This window comes from Mercenaria mercenaria, chromosome 19 (assembly GCF_021730395.1).
Source record: "Mercenaria mercenaria strain notata chromosome 19, MADL_Memer_1, whole genome shotgun sequence".
Lineage (NCBI taxonomy): Eukaryota > Metazoa > Mollusca > Bivalvia > Venerida > Veneridae > Mercenaria > Mercenaria mercenaria.
In genome coordinates this window covers 23404433-23432282 of record NC_069379.1, presented here as the reverse complement: position 1 = coordinate 23432282, position 27850 = coordinate 23404433, and the positions used below count along the sequence as shown (strand labels likewise).

Sequence of the window (27850 nt, the reverse complement as noted above, 5' to 3'; positions counted from 1 at the left end):
AAATCAGTGGTGCAGTAGTTATAGCAAGTTTGACTACAGCGCATGCAGTCCGGGTGCGATTCCTGGTCGCAGCTGATATCCGAACTAAAAATTTAGTGTTTAGTGCGGGGTGAATACTTAAACTGGTACTGTTTCCAGCTGGTTTTAAACTGGCACTGTTTCCAGCAGTGGATGCTGGGGAGGTAAATATGAAACCTGCCGTGGGCTAGGTTGGAAATAGTTCTGGCTACCATAATGTTAGTCCAACAAATTTGACGCGATCCTAGGAAATATTGAGATAATTTGTTCATATGGGCAATATCCCCACTCGCCTCGTCACAAATTCAGATTTCAGATTTATTTAAATCCATGGCATATAATATGCATGTGGAAAAAACAAAGTGAAATAATAAAAACAGTCACAAATCAATATTGTACAAAATATTGTGCAAAATGTTGTACAATAAAACAATCTGAACGTCGAATTATTTCGACTAGTCTGACAGAGATCCAAAACAGCATATAACAGCATAAAATATCTGAAGCTTAATAGTTTTATAGCTAGGCTGGAAATTGAAACAGTCGGGCACTGCTGTCCTACGACAGCTCTTGATTGGCAAGCATTACCATGATTACTAAAAATGTCGAAGTTACGATGAACAATCGGATTTAGTCGTGTTCAGGCTATGTGCATATACCACAGTCTTATTCTTATCGCATTGCACCGGTCACGCAAATTTTTCTACGTTTGCATATTTATGTGTTTTGCGTCAAACTGCAAGAATGTCAACAGCTGTTATTATTGGAGGCGGTGTCAGTGGATTGTCATCTGCTTATTACCTACAAAAAAGTTCCAAATTTACAAAGGTAAAATGGTTTGCATTCATTTGAATATCAATTATATAATTCGGATAGTGTATAATTCGGATATCGAATAATGATATGTGCAAATAGAATTAAACAAACAAAAGTTTGAAGGTCGGTGTCACACCTGGAGCTCAAGGATTTTATGTAATTTTTTTAGTGTATCATCTTTAAACTTTTATAAATGGGTGGATAGTCAGACACTAGTGGTTTGGTACAGTCAACTCGCCAATAGAGAATCACTGCCAATAGCGGGTCACTTGAAAATAAAATGTGAATCTCTCTTATACATAATCAGGGTACACAATGTTTAAGTATCCAGTAATATAAACTTATCATTTAGCAATTACTAGACAAAAGAAGATGGATCTAATCTAATGAGTTTGAGTTACATGAGTAGATAACACTTGCAACCATGTTTCCTGACTTGGATTTTAGCAGTCTTGAATTCTTTGAAGTAAAATATTTTTGAGCATACCTCACAGTTTCTTAGATAAAACCACACAAATTTGGTACCATTTTGAAGAGTGAAACACACACTTTCATAGGAATAATATGATTATGAATTTTAGACTGACTTTGACGAAAAAAAGTGCCATTAAGCAGAGGCAGCCATTTAGCCAATAAAGGGTCACCCATATCAGGGATAATCAAAAGACTGTTTATTCTGCTTAAAAATACAAATCAATGGTTGATTTGATGTAATAATGGTTTGAACTGGCAAATTCAGATAAATGAATAAGGTTCTGTGCATCAATATTTTGATTTTAGTTTTAGATATAGCTGGTGCTAATTATGCTTAGAAATACAACTGTGAAAACTAGCGCTATATTCCTTTTACCTAGTAATACTAGTATCACCCTTTTGAAATGTAAACATACTGATTCTCATTATATTCTGCCTTGAAATGTTTATTTCCAATACCACAGTCTTGTTTTGTCAGAAAAAAGACTATTTTAATGGATAGAAAATATGATAAACTAGGTGACCCCCTATTGGCAAAAGTGACCCCCTATTGGTGAATCAGACAGGTTTAGATATTTCATTATAACTTCAGACATAAAAGATAGATTCAAATAAATCAAACATTTAAATGAATGTGAGTAATAGTTTTAAGTGTTAGTAAGTTTAGATATCATGAAAGTCTAAAAATTCTTCACCACATGCTAAAAGTGTTGATAGTGACCCGCTATTGGCGAGTTATCTGTAGCCTTACTCATTTGGCTTATCGGGATGACTTATTTTATGATCTGATATTTTTAGTTGTCATCCCTCTAAGCCTTACCCGTATCTACATTTTACTATTAAACTGCGGCCTGCGGCTTTATACAGTAAATATTTTTCGCGCAGTGAACAGTGGTACCAGCTTGTTCTGATGATTATCGTACAAAGCTGAAAGTGCAAGTATACGTAGATGGAAGATTTTATAATTATCGCATAGTGCGGCAGTTTTCCTTTGATCTTTGCAGCATGTTATACATAGTAACACACATTATTACTACAAAACTGTGCTGATATCTTACAAAACTGTTGCGATATATATCAACACGGAAATCTCTATGGAGTTTCATTAGAAAAAAAGTGTTCCGATATATATCGGCACAGTAAAACTGTTCCGATATATATCAGAACACTTTTTCTCTATTGAGGTCCTATCAAGGGAGTATAATTTTTTCCTTTCAAAGAAAAGATGATTTTAGCTCCAGTTTACAGTTCACAGAGAAAGAATTGTCACAAACACCTACATTTATAAAGTAAAAGAATAAATAAACTAGAATATTTCAAAAACTTGATAGTTATTGCCAAATTCAGAAATATATGAAATTCTGAGATTTCTCAAATGTTTCTTTTTCTTTGATTTTTTTTACAAACAAAAACAACAAATTTTACAATATGTCTGGCCAATGAAATGCAAAGATTTAAAACCAATGCAGAAATTTGTTGGGTACTTTTATCTGGGGAACACATTTTCTAAAACAGAAGTTTTAGTGTTTCAGTCAGCGAGGCGCAGAAAGGGAATCAAAATAGTAAAAATGATAATAAACAAATTTAAATGAAAATAATATATAAAATTTAATGATAAACTATGCGATAAAACAGTTATAATATGTAGTGCTCGTGTGTTACCAGGATATATCAGAGCTAGGGGTACATCTCGGTATTTTTCTCTTCACATATCTGTCTCGGCCTACCGGCCTCGACGATATGTGCAGAGAAAAATACCCTCGATGTACCCCTAGCTCTGATATATCCTGGTAACACACTCTCACACATACTATAACTATTACATAGAGCAAAATTTTTGACAATTGCAAAATTTCTTGTGTATGTTACGTCAGACTAAAGTACCCAATCTTCGAAAATGTTAGATGTGATGGCGAACCTTCTGTTTAATAAGATTTAAAATATTGCTATTTTTATTTCTACAAATATATCTTTATTTGAACCAATCAGATGACTTGTTGTGCCCCGCCTTTTTCGAAGAAAAAAAGGGGGACATAGAAATAGGCTATGTCTGTCCATCCGTCTGTCCTTCTGTCCATCAGACTTAGTGTCCAGTCCATAACTCTGCCTTCCATGAAGGGATTTTGAAATGACTTGGCCTAAATGTTCCCCATAATGAGACGATTTGTCATACTCAAGACCCAGACCCCTGGATCCAAGGTCAGTGTCGCATTTAGATGTCAAAGGTTAACAGTGTCTTGTTTCGTGTCCAGTCCATAACTTTGCCATTCATCAAGGGATTTTCAAACTACTTTGCTTAAATGTTCCCCATAATGAGATTGAGACGATTTGTCATGCGCAAGACCCAGAGCCCTAGCTCCAAGGCCAAGGTCACACTTGGTGTTTAAAGGTTAACATGGTCCGTTTCTTTTCCAGTCCATAACTCTGCCATTCATCAAAGGATTTTAAAATTACTTGGCACAAATGTTCCCCATAATGAATTGATGTATCTTTGCTAGACCCAGACCCCTAGCTCCAAGATCAAGGTCACCTTTGGAGAGTTTTGGATTTTTATGCCCCCGAAGGGAGGCATATAGTTTTTGAACCGTCTGTCTGTCTGTCGGTCTGTCAGTCTGTCAGTCTGTCGGTCTGTCCACAATTTTCGTGTCCGGTCCATATCTTTGTCATCTATGGATGGATTTTCAAATAACTTGGCATGAATGTGAACCACAGTAAGACGACGTGCAGTGCGCAAGACCCAGGTCCGTAGCTCAAAGGTCAAGGCCACACTTAGACGTTAAAGGATAGTGCATTGATGGGCGTGTCCGGTCCATATCTTTGTCATCGATGGATGGATTTTCAAATAACTTGGCGTGAATGTGTACCACAGTAAGATGACATGCAGTGCGCAAGACCCAGGTCCGTAGCTCAAAGGTCAAGGTCACACTTAGACGTTAAAGGATAGTGCATTGATGGGCGTGTCCGGGCCATATCTTTGTCATCAATGGATGGATTTTCAAATAACTTGGCATAAATGTGTACCACAGTAAGACGACGTGTCATGCGCAAGACCCAGGTTCGTAGCTTAAAGGTCAAGGTCACACTTAGATGTTAAAGGATAGTGCATTGATGGGCGTGTCCGGTCCATATCTTTGTCATCCATGGATGGATTTTCAAATAACTTGGCATGAATGTGTACCACAGTAAGACAATGTGTCATACGCAAGACCCAGGTCCGTAGCTCAAAGGTCAAGGTCACACTTAGACGTTAAAGATCATTTTTCATGATAGTGCATTGATGGGCATGTCCGGTCCATATCTTTGTCATTCATGCATGGATTTTAGAATAAATATGCATGAATGTGTGACACAGTAAGACGATGTGTCGCGCGCAAGACCAAGCTCCGTAGGTCAAAGGTCCTAAACTCTTAACATCGGCCATAACTATTCATTCAAAGTGCCATCGGGGGCATGTGTCATCCTACGGAGACAGCTCTTGTTTTCTCTGGTCTATAAGTTTTATATGCATTGGATTATATTCAAATAACTTGGCATATATATTCGCCATTTCAAGACATTGTGTCATGTACAAAGGTCAAGGTCACAAGCACCCAAGTTAACCTTCTCTTTTTTTGTACATGAAATTACCTCCCTTTTATATGATAAAGTACAATACGTGCATTTTTAGCTCGAATAGTCTTTCGAATAGTCTTTCGAATAGTCAGCCATTCTACTCACCCTGGCGTCGGCGTCACAACTTGGTTAAAGTTTTGCATGCAAGTACATATGGCTATCATTTAAAGGTATATAGCTTTGAAACTTATTTTTTCTTTTTATGGATCAATTACCAACCTCACTGGGTCAAGTCCCATAACTCTGACATGTATTTTGGGCAAATTCCCCCTTTTGGACTTAGAAAAGTCTAGTTAAAGTTTTACATGCAAGTTACTATCTCCAAAACTAATGCAGATATTGAATTGAAACTTCACATTTGTCTTTGGGGTTATAAACTAGTTGATAGCATAAAGTCCCATAACTCTGACCTGCATTTTGGCCAAATTATGCCCCCTTTTGGACTTAGAAAATCCTGGTTAAAGTTTTGCGTTCAAGTACATACAGCTATTACTTAAAGGCATATAGATTTGAAACTTATTTTCTATTTTTCTAGATCAATTACCAACCTCACTGGGTTAAGTCCCATAACTCTGACATGTATTTTGGGCAAATTATGCCCCCTTTTGGACTTAGAAAATTCTGGTTAAAGTTTTGGGTGCAAGTTACTATCTGCTGAACAAATGCAGATATTAAATTGAAACTTCACATGTGCCTTCGGGGTTATAAAACTAGTTGATTGCATCAAGTCCCATAACTCTGACATGCATTTTAGTCAAGTTATGTCCCCTTTCGAACTTAAAACTTTTGGTTAAAGTTTTGCATGCAAGTTACTATCTCCAAAAATAATGCAGATACTGGATTGAAACTCTATAGATATTTTAACGTTTAGGATAATAATTTCCTGCTTCTTGGACAATAATTTGAATAGTCGAGCATTGGCTGTCTTACGGACAGCTCCTGTTATATCAGTTTTCCCACTAATAAAAAAATGAAATTATGTTTTAAGTAAGATGATTGGTATTGATAGATATAGAAAGCTATTAACAATTGTAGATTTCATGTAAACCTGGGCACAAGTTATAATTAATGGTTTATATAGCTAAATGTAGCACTACTTTGGTTGCAACACATTAGGTTGATATGTAGTGCACCTGTGCATTGACCAACAGTAGAATTAAGTTTTTCTTGTGTGTTAATTGAAATTCAAAAACAAGTTTTTTTAGTACCATTTGTCATACATTTCATTTGTTTATTAATTACCTCCCTTTGATATATAAAATATTTTATTATATTTTTATTTATTTTTCTTTACCAATTTGAGAATAAAATCAAAATACAGATATAAGCATTTGAAAGCATTCACCAGTTACAGATTTCCAGACATTTTCAAACTTCAGAATGTCTTCATGAATTCTAGGATATAAAGTCATGATTTGTTAGTTTGTTGCCCTATTACCTAGAAGAAATTGTATTGGCATGCAGTATGTTTTTAGCTCACCTGTCACCTAGTGACATAGTGGGCTTTTGTGATCGCCCTTCGTCCATCGTCCATCAGTTCGTCGTCGTCTGTCCACAATTTCTTTTGAACACGATAGAGACCACATTTTGCAATCAATTTTAATTTAACTTGCACACAACTTCAATTCTTTACTTGTATTGGCATAATATCTTGGTTCCTTTTGAAAACTGGCCAGATCCAATCATGGGTTCTAGAGTTATGGCCCCTTAAAGGGCCAAAATTAGCTATTTTTGGTTTGTGAACACGATAGAGACCACATTTTGCAATCAACTTTAATCAGTCTTGCACACAATTTTGACTGGCATAATATCTCGGTTCCTTTCGAAAAACTGGCCAGATCCAATCATGGGTTCTAGAGTTATGGCCCCTTAAAGGGCCAAAATTAGCTATTTTTGGTTTGTGAACACGATAGAGACCACATTTTGCAATCAACTTTAATCAGTCTTGCACACAATTTGGACTGGCATAATATCTCGGTTCCTTTCGAAAAACTGGCCAGATCCAATCATGGGTTCTAGAGTTATAGCCCCTTAAAGGGCCAAAATTAGCTATTTTTGGCTTGTAAACACGATAAAGACCACATTTTGCAATCAACTTTAATCAAACTTGCACACAACTTGTATTGGCATAATATCTTGGTTGCTTTCGAAAACTGGCCAGATCCCGTTCAAGAGTTATGGCCCCTTAAAGGGCCAAAATTTGCTGTTGCGGCTTTTGCAACTTTAAAAATATTCTTGTCCAAGTTATTAAATTAGGGGTCACTTGACTTTGACCTTGACCTACTGACCTACTTTGTTTCTTATGATACAGCCTTGAAATTTGGATGACATATACAGTTTTCGCACCGATCTTAAAACTGACTTTCAGTGACCATGAATGTGATCTACTGACCTGCTTTCTTAGTATTTTAGCATCAATTTGACATTTGAAACATGTAGCTCATATTACTGAGGTGAGCGATTCAGGGTCATCGTGACCCTCTTGTTTGAAAAATGTCTCTAGGTGGGGGAGGTTTGTAGCTCTTTTACAATTTCTTTTTTTAGCTCATCTGTCACATAAAGAGAGGGTGAGCTTTTGTGATTGTCCTTCGTCCGTCCGTCCACAATTTCTTCTGAACACGATAGAGACCACATTTTGCAAGCAATTTTGATCAAACTTGTACAAAAAACTTGTATTGGCATGATATCTCGTTTCCATTCGAAAACTGGCCAAATCCCATCATGAGTTCTAGAGTTATTGCCCCTTAAAGGGCCAGAATTTGCTATTTTTGTTCGTCAACCATTTCTTGTCTGCACGATAGTGGTTTCATTTATGATTTTATTTTTAACTAAACTTGCACACAACTTGTATCACCATAAGATCTTGGTTCCTTTCTTGAACTGGCCAGATCCCATTATAGGTTCCAGAGTGATGGCCCCTGAAAGGGCCAAAATTAGCTATTTTGACCTTGTCTGCAAAATAGCAGCTTTATTTATGATATGATTTTTACCAAACTAATTGCACACAATTTGTATCACCATAAGATCTTGGTTCCTTTCTTGAACTGGCCAGATTCCATTATGGGTTCCAGAGTGATGGCCCCTGAAAGGGCCAAAATTAGCTATTTTGACTTTATCAGCACAATAGCAGCTTCATTTATGATTTTATTTTAACCAAACTTGCACACAACTTGTATCACCGTAAGATCTTGGTTCCATTCTTGAACTGGCCAGATTCAAATTTTGGTTCCAGAGTGATGGCCCCTGAAAGGGCCAGAATTAGCTATTTTGACCTTGTCTGCACAATAGCAGCTTCATTTGTGATTTGAATTTAATCAAACTTACACAAAACTTGTGTCTGCATAAGATCTTGGTTCCTTTCTTGAATCGGCCAGATCCCATAATGGGTTCCAGAGTTATGGCCCCTGGAAGGGCCAAAATTAGCTATTTTGACCTTGTCTGTACAATAGCAGCTTCATTTATGATTTGATTTTAACCAAACTTGCACACAACTTGTATCACCATAAGATCTCGTTTTGTTTTTATATGCCCAAAGGGACATATTATGTTATCGCCTCGGTGTCCGTCTGTCTGTAGGTTAGCAATTTCCCTTCCGCTCTGTAAATCTTGAACCCCTTGAAGGATTTCAAAGAAACCTGACACAAATGTTCTCCGCATCGAAACGATGTGCAGAGTGCATGTTTCGGTTGGCTCACAGTCACTTCAAGGTCAAGGTCACACTTAGGGGTCAAAGGTCATATGACTTTGTTTTGTGTGTATATTGATCTGCATTTGCGTTGCATTGCAGTACTCTCGTTTTTATTTGGCAGATCCTTCTTTTGTTCACTTACAGTAATTTTTTTTTTTAATTACTTTCCTTTTATGTTACTATAAATAGCTTATTTAGTAACTTTTTTATTATTGGCCGTAGGGAAAAACCGAGACCACTTTCCTGTGGTACAACATGGATGGTACCTCCAAGTTTTAGGCGTATTTTGACATATCTATACTTTAAAAGAATTTTTATTTCTTTTTGGTTAAATTTCTTCCCTTTGTTGTTCCTGTCCTTTGGACTTAGATATTTTTTCTGAGAACTTAGGTTTATTTTTAATTTCTTCCCTTTGTTGTTCCTGCCCTTTGGGCTTCATTAGTCAAAATTTTGCTGCTATCTTCCTCTGATGTAATCCTTCAGGCATGAAACTACTGGCCTGATTCGAAAAGAATTTTATTTGAAGTAACTTTAAGAAAATTTCAACTATATTTTCTCATAATTCTTTCGATTGATCTTGATTATGATTTTTTGACCTTCTTGTCCATAAGTGCAATGATAATAGGTGAGCAATATAGGGCCATTATGGCCCTCTTGTTTTAACAAGCGTTTGGCTTAAAGGGACTGAACTTCAGATTTTGGCTAAAACAGTCTTTTGTTAGAATTGAAGTTTCATCATATTATGAACATAAAAACATGAACTATCATAAAAAGTGCGATATCAAGAAAAAATCATGCTTGTGTCGGGATTCATTACCTGGGCCACCATGGCAATAAATACTTTCCTGCATCAGCATTGGTGCTACAGCTTTGAAACTTTGCACACTTGTTTATTATCATTAGGTGACTATGTAGGCCAAGTTTGGAATCATAACTGTGATGTTCATTTTGTCAGAAGTAACTGTATGGTCTTTTTTGTACTTAGAAAATTTGAGTTTCTTGTTTAAATTTTTTGTCTTGGTCCACTTTTTCCCAAAAACTATAAGAGCTACAGCTTTGCACACTTGTTTGTCATCATTAGATGAGAAAGTAGACTTAGAACCATAACTCTAACCTGCATTTTGTCAGAATTATGGCCCTTTTTAGCTCACCGTGGTCCATCCTCCATCGTCCTTTGTCCCTTTGTTAACATTTTTAGCTCATCTGATTTTTTGAAAAAAAATGATGAGTTATTGTCATCACTTGAGCGGTTGTCGGCGTCGGCGTCGGCGTTGCCTGGTTAAGTTTTATGTTTAGGTCAGCTTTTCTCCTAAACTATCAAAGCTATTGCTTTGAAACTTGGAATACTTGTTCACCATCATAAGCTGACCCTGTATAGCAAGAAACATAACTCCATCTTACTTTTTGCAAGATTTATGGCCCCTTTTGTACTTAGAAAATATCAGATTTCTTGGTTAAGTTTTATGTTTAGGTCAACTTTTCTCCTAAACTATCAAAGCTTTTGCTTTGAAACTTGGAACACTTGTTCACCATCATAAGCAGACCCTGTACATCAAGAAACATAACTCCATCTTGCTTTTTGCAAGAATTATTGCCCCTTTTGGACTTAGAAAATCAGTTTTTTTGGTTAAGTTTTATGTTTAGGTCAGCTTTTATCCTAAACTATCAAAGCTATTCCTTTAAAACTTGCAACACTTGTTCACCATCATAAGCTGACCCTGTACAGCAAGAAACATAACTCCATCCTGCTTTTTGCAAGATTTATGGCCCCTTTTGGACTTAGAAAATATCAGATTTCTTGGTTAAGTTTTATGTTTAGGTCAACTTTTTCTCTTAAACTATCAAAGCTATTGCTTTGAAACTTGCAACTCTTGTTCACCATCATAAGCTGACCCTGTACAGCAAGCAACATAACTCCATCTTGCTTTTTGCAATAATTATTGCCCCTTTAGGACTTAGAAAAATCATTTTCTTGGTTGAATATTATGTTTAAGTCAACTTTTCTCATAAACTATCAAAGCTATTGCTTTAAAACTTGCAACAGTTTTTCACCATCATAAGTGGACACTGTACATCAAGAAACATAACTCTATCCTGCTTTTTGCAAGAGTGATGGCCCTTTTTAGACTTAGAAAATCATGGGTAGGAATATTTAATTAAAATAAAATATTCAGATAGCTCCTTTTGCCACCGCATCCCCACGTGGTCTCTTGTTACTTTACAACAATTACCCAAAACTTGGTCAGTATCATCCTGGCATGGACTTTTAGCCCCTTTTAGGGGTTGCAATAACTAAAAATAGAAAAACCTCTCATGAACTGTATGATAGATCTTCATCAAACTTGGTCTTTAGCATCATTTCAAGGTCCTCTCCCAATTTATTCAAATGGGGGTTCTTAGCCCTTCTTAAGGGCCACTAGAGCTAAAATAAGAAATACCTTTAAATGACTTCTTCTAATGAATCCCTAGATGGATCTTCATCAAACTTCGTTTGTAGGATCATTATAAGGTCCTCTCCCAATTTTGTTCAAGGTGGGAGGGGGGCACTTTTCCCCTTTTCAGGGCCACTAGAGCTGAAAATAGAAAAAAACTTGAAACATTTCTTCTCAGGGACTACTCATTGGATCTGGGGGCACTTGGCCCCTTTTAGGGGCAGTTAGAGCTAAAATTAAAAATACCTTTAAATGACTTCTTCTCATGAACCGCTAGATGGATCTTCATCAAACTTTGTCTGTAGCATCATTATATGGTCCTCTCCCAATTTTTTTTCAAATGGGGACAATTGGTCCCTTTTAGCGGCTACCAGATCTAAATTTAGAAGTGTCTTTGAATGACTTCTCATGAATCGCTTGATGGATCTTCATCAATCCTAGTCTAGAGGATCATTATAAGGTCCATTCTCAAATTTGTTCGATTGGGGGCACTGGCTGCAAGAGTTCAAAATAGAAAAATCTTTATATGACTTCTCATATACAGTTTGATGGTTAATCATCAAACCTGCTCTAAAGGATCATTAATTCATTATAAAGTCCTTTCTAAAATAATTTGATTGGGGATACTTTGCCCCTTTAAGGGGCCACTAGAGCTAAAAATAGCAAAACCTTTCAAAGACTTTTTCTTATGAACCACTTGATGAACCTTCACCAAACTTGGCCTGTAGCATCATTAGAAGATCCTCTCCCAATTTTATTCAGATGGGGGCAGTTTGCCTTCCTTAGGGGCCCCTAGGGGTAAAAGTAAAAATACCTTTAATGGCTACTTCTCATGAACCATTCAGCGGATTTTCATCAAACTTGGTCCGTAGCATCCTTAAAAGGTCCTCCCCAAAAGGGGGTGCTTGCCCCTTTTAGGTATCACTAGAGTTAAAACTAGAAATGCCTTAAATGACATGTTCTCATGAATGCTTGATGGATCTTTATCAAACTTGATTCATAGCATCATTATAAAGTCCTTTAACAAATTTTATTTGATTGGAGACACTTGGCCCCTTTTAGGGACTGCTAGAGTTAAAAATAGAAATACCTTTAACTAACTGCTCATTAACTCCTGGATGGGTCTTCATCAAACCTTGTCTGGAGCATCATTATTAGGTCCTTTACCATGTTTGTTCAGTTGGGGGCACTTCTCAGTAACATCCTTTATTTTTTGCCAGATATATTTCTTTGCCATTCATCACCACAAACCCATTTGGTAGGGGATAACAGTTCATTGAATTTGCTTGTTTATATTAATAGTATGTTACATGAATTGACAAGAGCACAAGTAAGAAGAGTCTGGGATTCATTTTGTCTCTATTTTTGCAGATCATTGTTCTGGAGTCAGCAAACAGAGTAGGTGGATGGATAAAAACTTTAAATACGGATGAAGGGGCAAAAATGGAAATGGGTCCTCGAAGTATCCGCCCAGTAGGGCCGCAGGGATTAAACACACTTTATCTGGCAGAGGAACTAGGATTGTCAGATGATATTGTTCCAGTTTTGCGTTCAAGTCCAGCTGCTAAGAGCAGGTTTATATATGCCAATGATAGGCCAAACATTATGCCATCAAGTTTATTCTCCATGTTTAAGAAGACGCCACCATTTTCAAAACCTCTAGTAAGGTATGCTTTCCATGATTTCACAACACCAAGCCAATCAAAGGAAGATGAGAATGTATACGAGTTTATAAGCAGGAGGTTTGATGAAGATTTAGCAAAATATGCTATTGATCCTCTGTGCAGAGGAATATTTGCTGGGGATTGTAGAAAACTTAGTGTCAAGTCCTGTTTTCCAATTTTACATTCAGCAGAAGAGAAACATGGATCAGTAATTAAAGGATTAGCTAAAGCTGTCAGTGATAAACCACCAGTGCAAGGTAGATTAAGTAACCTTGTTGTAAGAAGAACAAACGAGAAATGGTCAACTTTCTCTTTCAAGCAAGGGTTACAGCAATTGTCTGACAGTCTCAGAGATGCTGTAAAACAAAACCCAAAAGTTGAAGTTTTAATGAACTCCCCATGCACACAAGTAAACTTCTCTAATGGTAAGGCATTGTTGACGGTCAATGGAGACAGCATTGAATCAGATCATCTTATTTCCAGTGTTTATGCCCAGGATTTGGCAAACATTGTTATGGAGAACAACTCTACGTTGGCACACAATTTGTCTAAAATACCTGCAGTAGATGCTGTTGTCACATGTATGGAGTTTGACGGGAAGGTTGAGTTACCTGCCCCAGGTTTTGGACATTTGACACCATCATTTGAGAATAGCTGTGTTTTGGGTGTTATATATGACTCTTGTACATTTCCAGAGCATGATAGACAGGATAAACCTTCAACAAGGTACGTACATTATACATACCTCATGTATGGATATATATTTCACATATTGACTTGTATGCAACTGAAATGTATGCAGATTTAAAAGTTTCCTTTTTAACTCAGTTTAACCAAAGGTTCAGTTGATATTTAGTAAAGGATGAGCAGACGTTTTGTGCTGTTTTACTGTTTAACACTGGTTAAGTCACATTTATAACATAATCTTTATAAAAACAAGGTGAGAATGACTCTACAAGGTCTGGGTCAACTAACACAAAGTAAGAAATTGAGAAAACTTGTTTCCATTCTCGGCCTTCACCCCAATACCAGACCTTCAAATTTTACAATAACAATATATATCTTTACTGCCCCATGTTACCGTATTAATTTAATTGCCAATGAGGGAGGTATTGTTTCTTTGCAAATACTTTAAAAGTACAAGATTTATACATGAAACTTTTTAAGTTAGTACATGGATAGATGGCAATATTGAGAATGTGCACTTCTTTTTATTGTGTTGTTTTGGCAAAAACTGTTTTTGCTATGAAACAAACAGATGATGATAGATTTTGGAGTAGACAGGTGGGAGTTTATTTGAGATGGATTGTGGGGTATATGGGTGCGTGCTTGTTTGAGATAGATTGTGAAGACAGGTGGGAGCTTTTTTGAGATAGATTGTGGAGAAGACAGGTGGGAGCTTGTTTGAGATAGATTATGGAGTATACAGGTGGGAGCTTGTTTGAGATAGATTATGGAGTAGACAGGTGGGAGCTTGTTTTAGATAGATTGTGGAGAAGACAGGTCAGAGCTTGTTTGAGATGGATAGTGGGGTAGACAGGTGGGAGCTTGTTTTATATAGTTTGTGGAGAAGACAGGCAGGACCTTGTTTGAAATAGATTTTGGAGTAGACAGGTTGGGGCTTGTCTGATTATGGAGTAGACAGGTGGGAGCTTGCTTCAGATATATTATGGAGTAGACAGGTGGGACGCCCGCTCGCTTAGCTCAGTAGGTAAGAGCGTTGGTCTACGGATCGCGGGGTCGCGAGTTCGATCCTTGGGCGAGGCATATGTTCTCCGTGACTATTTGATAAACGACATTATGTCTGAAATCATTAGTCCTCCACCTCTGATAATTCATGTGGGGAAGTTGGCAGTTACTTGCGGAGAACAGGTTTGTACTGGTACAGAATCCAGGAACACTGATTAGGTTAACTGCCCGCCGTTACATGACTGAAATACTGTTGAAAAACGGCGTTAAACCCAAAACAAACAAACAAACAAACAGGTGGGAGCTTGTTTGAGATAGATTATGAAGTAGACAGGTGGGAGCTTGTTAGCTCGACTATTCGAAGAATAGTCTAGCTATTCTACTCACCCTGGCGTCGGCGTCGGCGTCGGCGTCACATCTTGGTTAAGTTTTTGCATGCAAGTACATACAGCCATCAATTAAAGGCATATAGCTTTGAAACTTATTTTTTCTTTTTCTAGGTCAATTACCAACCTCTCTGGGTCAAGTCCCATAACTCTGACATGTATTTTGAGCAAATTATGCCCCCTTTTGGACTTAGAAAATTTTGGTTAAAGTTTTACATGCAAGTTACTATCTCCAAAACTAATGCAGATATTGATTTGAAACTTCACATGTGTCTTCGGGATTATAAAACTAGTTGATAGCAGCAAGTCCCATAACTCTGACCTTCATTTTGGCCAAATAATGCCCCCTTTTGGACTTAGCAAATTCTGGTTAAAGTTTTGCGTGCAAGTACATACAGCTATTACTAAAAGGCATATAGATTTGAAACTTATTTTTTCTTTTTCTAGATCAACTACCAACCTCACTGGGTCAAGTCCCATAACTCTGGCATGTATTTTGGCAAATTATGCCCCCTTTTGGACTTAGAAAATTTTGGTTAAAGTTTTACATGGAAGTGTCTATCTCCAAAACTAATGCAGATATTGATTTGAAACTTCACATGTGCCTTCGGGATTATAAAAACTAGTTGATAGCAGCAAGTTCCATAACCTGATATCATTTTTGGCCAAATAAGGCCCCCTTTTGGACTTAAAACTCATTTGATTTTAAACCTTTTGGTGAATATTCCTGCTTACTGGACAATAATTCGAAAACTTATTTTTCTTTTTCTAGATCAACTACCAACATCACTGGTTCAAGTCCCATAACTTGGCATGTATTTTGGCAAATTTGCCCCCTTTGGACTTAGAAAATTTTGGTTAAAGTTTTACATGCGAGTGTCTATCTCCAAAACTAATGCAGATATTGAATTGAAACTTCACATGTGCCTTCGGGGTTATAAAACTAGTTGATAGCAGCAAGTCCTATAACTGATATGCATTTTTGTCAAATTAGGCCCCCTTTTGAACTTAAAACTCTTTTGATATTTAACCTTTTTGGGTAATATTTTCGTGCTTCTGGGACAATATTTCGAATAGTCGAGCTTGGCTGTCTTACGGACAGCTCTTGTTTTAGATAGATTGTGGAGAAGACAGGTCAGAGCTTGTTTGAGATGGATAGTGGGGTAGGCAGGTGGGAGCTTGTTTTATATAGTTTGTGAAGAAGACAGGCAGGACCTTGTTTGAAATAGATTTTGGAGTAGACAGGTGGGAGCTTGTTTGATTATGGAGTAGACAGGTGGGAGCTTGCTTGAGATAGATATTGGAGTAGAAAGGTGGGAGCTTGTTAGGGATAGATTGTGGAGTAGACAGGCCGGAGCTTGTTTGAGATAAATTGTGGAGTAGACAGGTCGGAGCTTGTTTGAGATAAATTGTGGAGTAGACAGATGGGAGTTTGTTTGAGATGGATAGTGGTAGAGACAGGTGGGAGCTTGTTTGAGATAGATTGTGGAGAAGACAGGTGGGAGCTTGTTTGAGATAGATTGTGGAGAAGACAGGTGGGAGCTTGTTTGAGATAGTTTGTGGTGTAGACAGATGGGAGCTTGTTTGAGATAGATTGTGGAGAAGACAGGTGGGAGCTTGTTTGAGATAGATTGTGGAGAAGACAGGTGGGAGCTTGTTTGAGATAGATTGTGGAGAAGACAGGTGGGAGCTTTTTTGAGATAGATAGTGGGATAGACAGGTCGGAGCTTGTTTGAGACAGATTGTGGTGTAGACAGGTGGGAGCTTGTTTGAGATAGATTGTGGTGTAGACAGGTGGGAGCTTGTTTGAGATAGATTGTAGAGAAGACATGTGGGAGCTTGTTTGAGATAGATTGTGGTGTAGACAGGTCGGAGCTTGTTTGAGATAGATTGTGGAGAAGGCAGGTAGGAGCTTATTTGAGATAGATTGTGGTGTAGACAGGTCGGAGCTTGTTTGAGATAGATTGTCGAGAAGACAGGTCGGAGCTTGTTTGAGATAGATTGTGGAGAAGACAGGTGGGAGCTTTTTTGAGATAGATTGTGGTGTAGACAGTTGGGAGCTTGTTTGAGATAGATTGTGGAGAAGACAGGTGGGAGTTTGTTTGAGATAGATTGTTGTGTAGACAGGTGGGATCTTGTTTGAGATAGATTGTGGAGAAGACAGGTGGGAGCTTTTTTGAGTTAGACTGTGGTGTAGACAGGTGGGAGCTTATTTGAGATAGATTGTGGTGTAGACAGGTGGGAGCTTTTATGAGATAGCTTGTGGAGAAGACAGGTGGGAGCTTTTTTGAGATAGATTGTGGTGTAGACAGTTGGGAGCTTGTTTGAGATAGATTGTGGTGAAGACAGATGGGAGCTTGTTTGAGATAGATAGTGTAGTAGACAGGTTGGGTCTTGTTTTAGACATGCAGTGGAGTAAACAGGTAGGAGCTTGTTTGAGATTGATTTTGGAGTAGACAGGTGGGAGCTTGTTTGAGATAACTTGTGAAGTAGACAGATGGGAGCTTGTTTGAGATAACTTGTGGAGTAGACAATAGGAGCTTGTTTGAGATAGCTTGCGGAGTAAACAGGTAGGAGCTTGTTTGAGATAGTTTGTGGAGTAGACAGGTTGAAGCTTGTTTGAGATAGCTTGTGGAGTAGACAGGTGGGAGCTTGTTTGAGATAACTTGTGGAGTAGACAGATGGGAACTTAAACGTTTGAGATGGATAGTAGGGTAGACAAGTGGGAGCTTGTTTTAAATAGATTATGGAGAAGACAGACAGGACCTTGTTTGAAATAGATTTTGGAGTAGACAGGTGGGAGCTTGTTTGATTATGGAGTAGACACGTGGGAGCTTGCTTGAGATAGATATTGGAGTAGATAGGTGGGAGCTTGTTCGAGATAGATTGTGGTGTAGACAGATGGGAGCTTCTTTGAAATAGATTGTGGAGTAGACAGATGGGAGCTTGTTTGAGATAGACAGTGAAGTAGACAGATGAGAGCTTGGTTAAGATAGTGTAATAGACAGGTTGGGTCTTGTTTTAGACAGGCAATGGAGTAAACAGGTGGGAGCTTGTTTGAGATTGATTTTGGAGTAGACAGGTGGGAGCTTGTTTGAGATAACTTGTGGAGTAGACAGATGGGAGCTTGTTTGAGATAAATTGTGGTGTAGTCAGGTGGGAGCTTGTTCGAGATAGCTTGTGGAGTAGACAGGTGGGAGCTTGTTTGAGATAGCTTGTGGAGTAGACAGGTGGGAGCTTGTTTGAGATAACTTGTGGAGTAGACAGATGGGAGCTTGTTTGAGATAAATTGTGGAGTAGACAGGTGGGAGCTTGTTTGAAATGACTTGTGGAGTAGACAGGTGGGAGCTTGTTTGAGATAGCTTGTGGAGTAGACAGGTGGGAGCTTGTTTGAAATAGCTTGTGGAGTAGACAGGTGGGAGCTTGTTTGAAATAGCTTGTGGAGTAGACAGGTGGGAGCTTGTTTGAGATAGCTTGTGGAGTAGACAGGTGGGAGCTTGTTTGAAATAACTTGTGGAGTAGACAGGTGGGAGCTTGTTTGAGATAGCTTATGGAGTAGACAGGTGGGAGTAGACAGGTGGGAGCTTGTTTGAGATAGCTTGTGGAGTAGACAGGTGGGAGCTTGTTTGAAATAACTTGGAGTAGACAAATGGGAGCTTGTTTGAGATAGCTTGTGGAGTAGACAGGTGGGAGCTTGTTTGAAATAGCTTGTGGAGTAGACAGGTGGGAGCTTGTTTGAGATAGCTTGTGGAGTAGACAGGTGGGAGCTTGTTTGAGATAGCTTGTGGAGTAGACAGGTGGGAGCTTGTTTGAGATAGCTTGTGGAGTAGACAGGTGGGAGCTTGTTTGAGATAGCTTGTGGAGTAGACAGGTGGGAGCTTGTTTGAAATAACTTGTGGAGTAGACAGGTGGGAACTGTTTGAGATAGCTTGTGGAGTAGACAGGTTGGAGCTTGTTTGAGATAACTTGTGGAGTAGACAGGTGGGAGCTTGTTTGAGATAGCTTGTGGAGTAGACAGGTGGGAGCTTGTTTGAGACATTCTCGCATACCAGAGGTCTACCGTGGTTCCCCGGATGAACCTCTGGCACATTTCGCCGATATTTATGGTTTGGTTACATTACAGGTAAAACGTTTCAGCCAATCAGCGTCGTTTCGCGACAAATCGTAGCGAACCAATCAAAATAGTCCGTGAAAAGCATGACCGCGTCCTTTCAATATTATCGAGGGAATACGATGTCCATTTACGACGAATATTATTATTTCTTGATGTAAATCTCTTAACGTCGAATTACAGGAATAAATCTTTATTTATCACAATCATGGAATACAGCCTTTATCCATCGTAAGCAAGTATCTTGTTTACATATTTTTTGAAGTTTCAATTCGGAGTTCCAAATAATGGCGAACAATGATTGGCTGAAACCACTCCCGATAGTAATTACGAGTGCGCATGCTCACCAAGTAAACGATGGAAATAAATCAGAGGTTCGTCTCGGGATTTTGACGAACCTCTGATGGATGAGAATGGTTTGAGATAGCTTGTGGAGTAGACAGGTGGGAGCTTGTTTGAAATAACTTGTGGAGTAGACAGATGGGAGCTTGTTTGAAATAACTTGTGGAGTAGACAGATGGGAACTTAAAAGTTTGAGATGGATAGTAGGGTAGACAGGTGGGAGATTGTTTGAGACAGTCAAACATGTTGGAGATTGTTTGAGACAGTCAGACATGTTGGAGTTTGTTTGAGATGCACAGTGCATTTAGCAGAATGATGAAGTAGGAGCTTGAAATTAATAGTGGAATAGACATAGTGCTTTTACCATTGTTCAGTATTAGAAGTAATGAATACCTTAAACAGAAGATAACCTTTTCTATTAACAGGTTCACAGTAATGATGGGAGGTAGCTGGATTGAAGACTTAAAGAAACTTGTACCTTCAATGACTACAGATGATCTTGGGAAATTTGCCACAAAATCTCTCAAAACACAGCTTAGTATTTCCCAGGAGCCAATCAAAATCCACACTGAAATTCAAAGACAATGCATTCCTCAGTATATAGTGGGACATGGGAAGGTTTTAGAAAATATTTTCTCGCAAATCAAGAGAGAAGAGTTGCCATTGAGTTTGGTAGGGTCATCATACAAGGGGCCAAGTGTAAATGATTGTATAAATAATGCAAGAATAGAGATGGAAAGAATTACAGGAACTTCTCTTCAGTAGGTTACTTACATATTTAGCTGACATAATTCAGGTGTTACACGTACCACAGACAAATTTTCCATTTTACACATGTGACTTACAGTTATACATTTGAGGGATACACAGGAAACTAACTTAGTTTCTTTGAATTTAACACATGCGACTGAGTTAGGTCCAATCTAACATGTGACAGGTTCCAGGTCAAAGTCACTGTCAATGAAACAGAAAAGAACATTTCTGTTCAATTACTTGAGTTAAGATGCATGTATTGAAATTGAAGTGGTCCAAATCTTCAGTATCACAGTTCCAAGTGTTACACTTGACATACTTAAAGTTTGACACACTTGATTGATATAGTTTATGTTTATACATTTTACAACATTCATATCAAGTTCATATCTTGCATCTGATTGACATTGTTCTTATGCAAGTGACTGAAGCAGTTCAAATCTTATACTTGTAACTGGAGCAGTTCCAGTCATACACATGTGACTGAAGCAGTTCCAGACATATACATGTGACTGAAGCAGTTTCGGTCAAAAAATTTGACTGAATCTGTTTAAGTCATATACATGTCACTTGAGACAGTTCCAGTTATACACATGTGACTGTAGCAGTTCCAGTCATACAAATGTGACTGAAGCAGTTCCAGACATACACATGTGACTGAAGTAGTTCTAGTCTTATGCATGTGACTGAAGCAGTTCCAGTCATATACATTTGACTAAAGCAGTTCCAGTTCCATGACGAAGCAGTTCCAGTCATAGCTGATGAGCAGTTACCAGTCATACGCATGGGACTGAAGCGTTCCAGCATAGCGGACTGAAGCATTCCATCATACGCATGGGACTGAAGCAGTTCCAGTCATACGCATGGGACTGAAGCAGTTCCAGTCATACGCATGGGACTGAAGCAGTTCCAGTCATACGCATGGGACTGAAGCAGTTCCAGTCATACGCATGGGACTGAAGCAGTTCCAGTCATACGCATGGGACTGAAGCAGTTCCAGTCATACGCATGGGACTGAAGCAGTTCCAGTCATACGCATGGGACTGAAGCAGTTCCAGACATACGCATGGGACTGAAGCAGTTCCAGTCATACGCATGGGACTGAAGCAGTTCCAGTCATACGCATGGGACTGAAGCAGTTCCAGACATACGCATGGGACTGAAGCAGTTCCAGTCATCCATGGACTGAACATTTCAGAATATGGACTGAAGCAGTTCCAGTCATACACATGGGACTGAAGCAGTTCCAGTCATACGCATGGGACTGAAGCAGTTCCAGACTACGCATGGATGAGCATTCACATACGCAGGGACTGAAGCAGTTCCAGACATACGCATGGGACTGAAGCAGTTCCAGACATACGCATGGGACTGAAGCAGTTCACTGCAGGACTGAGCATTCCAACTACGCATGGGACTGAAGCAGTTCCAGTCTACGCATGGGACTGAAGCAGTTCCAGTCATACGCATGGGACTGAAGCAGTTCCAGTCATACGCATGGGACTGAAGCAGTCCAGTCATACCATGGGACTGAAGCAGTACCAGTCATACCATGGACTGAAGCAGTACCAGTCATACACATGGGACTGAAGCAGGTCCAGTCATACACATGGGACTGAAGCAGGTCCAGTCATACACATGGGACTGAAGCAGGTCCAGTCATACACATGGGACTGAAGCAGGTCCAGTCATACACATGGGACTGAAGCAGGTCCAGTCATACACATGGGACTGAAGCAGGTCCAGTCATACAATGGGACTAGCAGGTCAGATACACATGGACTGAAGCAGTCCAGTCATACAATGGACTGAAGCAGGTCCAGTCATACACATGGGACTGAAGCAGGTCCAGTCATACACATTGGACTGAAGCAGTTCCAGTCATACACATGTGACTAATGCAGGTCCAGTCATAGACATGGGACTGAAGCAGTACTAGTCATACACATGTGACTGAAGTAGTTCCAGTCATACACATTTGACTAAAGCAGTTCCAGTCATACACATGTGTCTGAAGCAGTTCCAGTCATACACATGTGACTGAAGCAGTACCAGTCATGTACATGTGACTGAAGCAGTTCCAGTCATATACATATGACTGAAACAGTTCCAGTCATAACAGTTCCAGTCATACACACTACCTGCCCGCTTAGCTCAGTAGGGAGAGCGTTTCTCTACGGATCGCGGTGTGATGTGGTATGTTCTCCGTGACAATTTGATAAAAGACATTGTGTCTGAAATCAATCATCCTCCACATCTGATAATTCATTTGGGGAAATTGGCAGTTACTTGCGGAGAACAGAATTGTACTGGTACAGAATCCAGGAACACTGGTTAGGTTAACTGCACTGCCATTACATAACTGAAATACTGTTGAAAAACGGTGTTAAACCCAAAACAAACAAAGTGAAGCAGTTCCAGTCACATGCATGTGACTGAAGCAGTTTCAGTCATACACATGTGAAAGAAGCAGTTCCAGTCATACACATTTGACTGAAGCAGTTCCAGTCATACGCTTGTGACTGAAGCAGTTCCAGTCATACACATGGGACTGAAGCAGTTCCAGTCATACACATGGGACTGAAGCAGTTCCAGTCATACACATGGGACTGAAGCAGTTCCAGTCATACACATTTGACTGAAGCAGTTCCAGTCATACACATGGGACTGAAGCAGTTCCAGTCATACACATGGGACTGAAGCAGTTCCAGTCATACACATGGGACTGAAGCAGTTCCAGTCATACACATGTGACTGAAGCAGTTCCAGTCATACACATGGGACTGAAGCAGTTCCAGTCATACACATGGGACTGAAGCAGTTCCAGTCATACACATGTGACTGAAGCAGTTCCAGTCATACACATTTGACTGAAGCAGTTCCAGTCATACACATGGGACTGAAGCAGTTCCAGTCATAATTATATGCATGACTGAAGCAGTTCCTGTCATACACATGTTAAAGAAGCAGTTTCAGTCATATACATGTGAATAAAGCTTTCCAGTCATATACATTTGACTGAAGCAGTTCCAGTCATATACATATGACTGAAACAGTTCCAGTCATATACAGATGACTGACGCAGTTCCAGTCATACACATGTGACTGAAGCAGTTCCACTCATACTCATGTAAAAGAAGCAGTTCCAGTCATATACATGTAACTAAAACAGTTCCAGTCATATACATTTGACAGAAGCAGTTCCAGTCATATACATTTGACTGAAGCAGTTCCAGTTATACACATGTGACTGAAGCAGTTCCTGTAATATACATTGACTGAAGCAGTTCCTGTAATATACATTGACTGAAGCAGTTCCAGTCATATACATTTGACAGAAGCAGTTCCAGTCATATACATTTGACTGAAGCAGTTCCAGTTATACACATGTGACTGAAGCAGTTCGTGTAATATACATTGACTGAAGCAGTTCCAGTCATACACATGTGATTGAAGCAGTTCCTGTCATATACATTTGACTGAGGCAGTTCCAGTTATATAATGTGATTGAAGCAGTTCCTTGTTTGTTTTGGGTTTAACGCTGTTTTTCAACAGTTTTTCAATCATGAAACGGCGGGCGGTTTACCTAACCAGTGCTCCTGGATTCTGTACCAGTACAAACCTGTTCTCCGCAAGTAACTGCCAACTTCCCCACATGAATCAGAGGTGGAGGACTAATGATTTCAGGCAGTTCCAGTTATACACATGTGACTGAAACAGTTCCTTCATACACATGGGACTGAAGCAGTTCCAGTCATACACATTGGACTGAAGCAGTTCCAGTCATACACATGGGACTGAAGCAGTTCCAGTCATACACATGGGACTGAAGCAGTTCCAGTCATACACATGGGACTGAAGCAGTTCCAGTCATACACATGTGACTGAAGCAGTTCCAGTCATACACATTTGACTGAAGCAGTTCCAGTCATACACATTTGACTGAAGCAGTTCCAGTCATACACATGGGACTGAAGCAGTTCCAGTCATACACATTTGACTGAAGCAGTTCCAGTCATACACATGGGACTGAAGCAGTTCCAGTCATACACATGGGACTGAAGCAGTTCCGGTCATACACATGGGACTGAAGCAGTTCCGGTCATACACATGGGACTGAAGCAGTTCCGGTCATACACATGGGACTGAAGCATTCCGTCATACACATGGGACTGAAGCAGTTCGGTCTACACATGATGAAGCAGTTCCAGTATACACATGGACTGAAGCAGTTCCGGTCATACACATTTGACTGAAGCAGTACTAGTCATACACATGGGACTGAAGCAGTTCCGGTCATACACATGCGACTGAAGCAGTTCCAGTCATACACATGTGACTGAAGCAGTTCCAGTCATACACATTTGACTGAAGCAGTACTAGTCATACACATGGGACTGAAGCAGTTCCGGTCATATACATGCGACTGAAGCAGTTCCGGTCATATACATGCGACTGAAGCAGTTCCGGCCATATACATGTGACTGAAGCAGTACTAATCATATACATGTGAAGGAAGCAGTTCCAGTCATTTACATGTGACTGAAGCAGTACCAGTCATGTATATGTGAAGAAAGCAGTTCCAGTCATTTATATTTGACTGAAGCAGTTCCAGTCATACACATTTGACCGAAGCAGTTCCAGTTATACACATGTGACTGAAGCAGTTCCAGTCATACACATGTGACTGAAGCAGTACTAGTCATACACATGTGACTGAAGCATTACTAGTCATATACATGTGACTGAAGCAGTACTAGTCATACACATGGGACTGAAGCAGTACTAGTCATATACATGTGACTGAAGCAGTACTAGTCATACACATGGGACTGAAGCAGTACTAGTCATATACATGTGACTGAAGCAGTTCCAGTCATACACATGGGACTGAAGCAGTTCCAGTCATACACATGTGACTGAAGCAGTTCCAGTCATACACATGGGACTGAAGCAGTTCCAGTCATACACATGGGACTGAAGCAGTTCCAGTCATACACATGGGACTGAAGCAGTTCAAGTCATACACATGGGACTGAAGCAGTTCCAGTCATACACATGGGACTGAAGCAGTTCCAGTCATAGACATGGGACTGAAGCAGTACTAGTCATATACATGTGACTGAAGCAGTACTAGTCATATACATGTGACTGAAGCAGTTTCAGTCATACACATGGGACTGAAGCAGTTCTAGTCATACACATGGGACTGAAGCAGTACTAGTCATACACATGGGACTGAAGCAGTTCCAGTCATACACATGGGACTGAAGCAGTTCCAGTCATACACATGGGACTGAAGCAGTTCCAGTCATACACATGTGACTGAAGCAGTTCCAGTCATACACATGGGACTGAAGCAGTTCCAGTCATAGACATGTGACTGAAGCAGTACTAGTCATATACATGTGACTGAAGCAGTTCCAGTCATACACATGGGACTGAAGCAGTTCTAGTCATAGACATGTGACTGAAGCAGTACTAGTCATATACATGTGACTGAAGCAGTACTAGTCATATACATGTGACTGAAGCAGTTCCAGTCATACACATTGGACTGAAGCAGTTCTAGTCATATACATGTGACTGAAGCAGTTCTAGTCATATACATGTGACTGAAGCAGTTCCAGTCATACACATTGGACTGAAGCAGTTCTAGTCATATACATGTGACTGAAGCAGTTCCAGTCATACACATGCGACTGAAGCAGTTCCAGTCATACACATGGGACTGAAGCAGTTCCAGTCATACACATTGGACTGAAGCAGTTCCAGTCATACACATGCGACTGAAGCAGTTCCAGTCATACACATGGGACTGAAGCAGTTCCAGTCATACACATTGGACTGAAGCAGTTCGAGTCATACACATGGGACTGAAGCAGTTCCAGTCATACACATGGGACTGAAGCAGTTCCAGTCATACACATGTGACTGAAGCAGTTCCAGTCATACACATGGGACTGAAGCAGTTCCAGTCATACACATTGGACTGAAGCAGTTCCAGTCATACACATGGGACTGAAGCAGTTCCAGTCATACACATGGGACTGAAGCAGTTCCAGTCATACACATGGGACTGAAGCAGTTCCAGTCATACACATGGGACTGAAGCAGTTCCAGTCATATACATGGGACTGAAGCAGTTCCAGTCATAGACATGTGACTGAAGCAGTTCAGTCATACGCATGGATGAAGCAGTTCCAGTCATACGCATGGGACTGAAGCAGTTCCAGTCATACGCATGGGACTGAAGCAGTTCCAGTCATACCATGGGACTGAAGCAGTTCCAGTCATACGCATGGGACTGAAGCAGTTCCAGTCATACGCATGGGACTGAAGCAGTTCCAGTCATACGCATGGGACTGAAGCAGTTCCAGTCATACGCATGGGACTGAAGCAGTTCCAGTCATACGCATGGGACTGAAGCAGTTCCAGTCATACACATGGGACTGAAGCAGTTCCAGTCATACACATGTGACTGAAGCAGTACTAGTCATAGACATGTGACTGAAGCAGTTCCAGTCATACACATGGGACTGAAGCAGTTCTAGTCATAGACATGTGACTGAAGCAGTACTAGTCATATACATGTGAATGAAGCAGTTCCAATCACATGCTCGCAATTGCAGTCCAAATCTTAAACATACGATAGAAGCAGTTCAAATCTTACACATGTGATTACGCTTGCCCACTTAGCCGAGTAGGGGAGGTGCAGATCTACAGATTGCTTGGTTGCAACTTCGATCTGTAGGCTTGCTTGTGTTCGCCATGACGATTTGATCCAAAAGACATTGCACCGGAAATCATTGTCCTCCACCGCAGATTCATGTTGGGAAGTTGGTAGTCACTTGAGGAGAATAGGAATCCAGGAACACTTGTTAGGTGAACTGCTTGTCGTTACATAATTTAAATATTGTTGAAGAAAAAAATACAGTTTAAACACCAAACAAAAACAATACACATGTGACTGGATTTTTAGCATTTGAAATCTTATACGTAAATGGAGCATTTACAGTCTTATACATGTGACTAAAGCAGTGCTTGTTGTACATGTGACTGAAGCAGTTCAAATTTAACACATATAACTAAAGCTTTTTAATCCTGTAAATATGTGTCTGACTCAGTTTTAATCCGATTTATTTGACCTTCTGAAGTATATCCATGAATATTACATTACCCATTAACCAGTGACTTTGGATTACCCCGGTACCTTGAAGTACTTTCTTCACATGTTTAAAAGTTCTTTAATGTTATATCTTGCATTTCTTTAGAACAAATCTGTTTTTTGACAGTTTACTTAACTGTAAATTTTCTAAGGCATTGCGACGCTACATACTAAATTTGAATCTCAGATGTGAATCGGTCTTCTGTTTATATCCATACAATACTTATAAACTGGATTTTATAATGAAATTTATAGATATATGTTATATATGTACATACATTTGTTGAATATTCTGCGTTTTATTAAAATAACATTTAACCTTTTAGACAAGCAATTTCATTTGTTGGTCTGTAAATTGGTCTGTCAATTTTAAATTTTGATTTGGTCTACAGTGTTAAAAATTTGTGAGATGATTGTCTGAGGCCAGTAGATTACTGTACACCTAATATTTTTTGGGGTCAAAGTTCAATGTCACAGTGACCTTGAAATTGAAAATGTTTTCCAGTCAACAACTGCAGAAAGCTTGGACCTTTGGAAGTCAAATTGGATAATTTCCAGCAGTCACTAGATGATCCTATTATTTTGGGGTCAGGAAGGTCAGTTGTCACAGTCAAGGTAACCTTTTGACTGAAAATAGTTGGCCTACAACAGTCAGACTTAATATGCTTGCCAGTAGTGAGTAGATGGCCCCTTTAGT

The 27850-nt window shown here is 39.5% G+C and overlaps 2 protein-coding genes across 3 annotated transcripts in view; both read left to right on the top strand.

Annotated features, from left to right (window-relative positions):
- The window catches only part of LOC123542307 (multidrug resistance-associated protein 1-like), a 127627-nt gene that overhangs the window by 45397 nt on the left and 54380 nt on the right, over positions 1–27850 (top strand). The window lies entirely within an intron of this gene.
- LOC123542308 (protoporphyrinogen oxidase-like) lies at positions 682–20324 on the top strand. Its single transcript, XM_045328100.2, has 3 exons — positions 682–846; positions 12412–13430; positions 19658–20324. The coding sequence occupies exons 1-3, from the start codon at positions 763–765 to the stop codon at positions 19995–19997; spliced, it is 1443 nt and encodes a 480-aa protein (XP_045184035.1). The 5' UTR covers positions 682–762; the 3' UTR covers positions 19998–20324.

Bases quoted from the DNA above. Each gene is read 5' to 3' on its own strand.
- LOC123542308 (XM_045328100.2), top strand. From the start codon at position 763: ATGTCAACAGCTGTTATTATTGGAGGCGGTGTCAGTGGATTGTCATCT. The intron at 847-12,411 runs GTAAAATGGTTT...CTATTTTTGCAG, and splicing joins AAAGTTCCAAATTTACAAAG to ATCATTGTTCTGGAGTCAGC. The intron at 13,431-19,657 runs GTACGTACATTA...TTCTATTAACAG, and splicing joins CAGGATAAACCTTCAACAAG to GTTCACAGTAATGATGGGAG.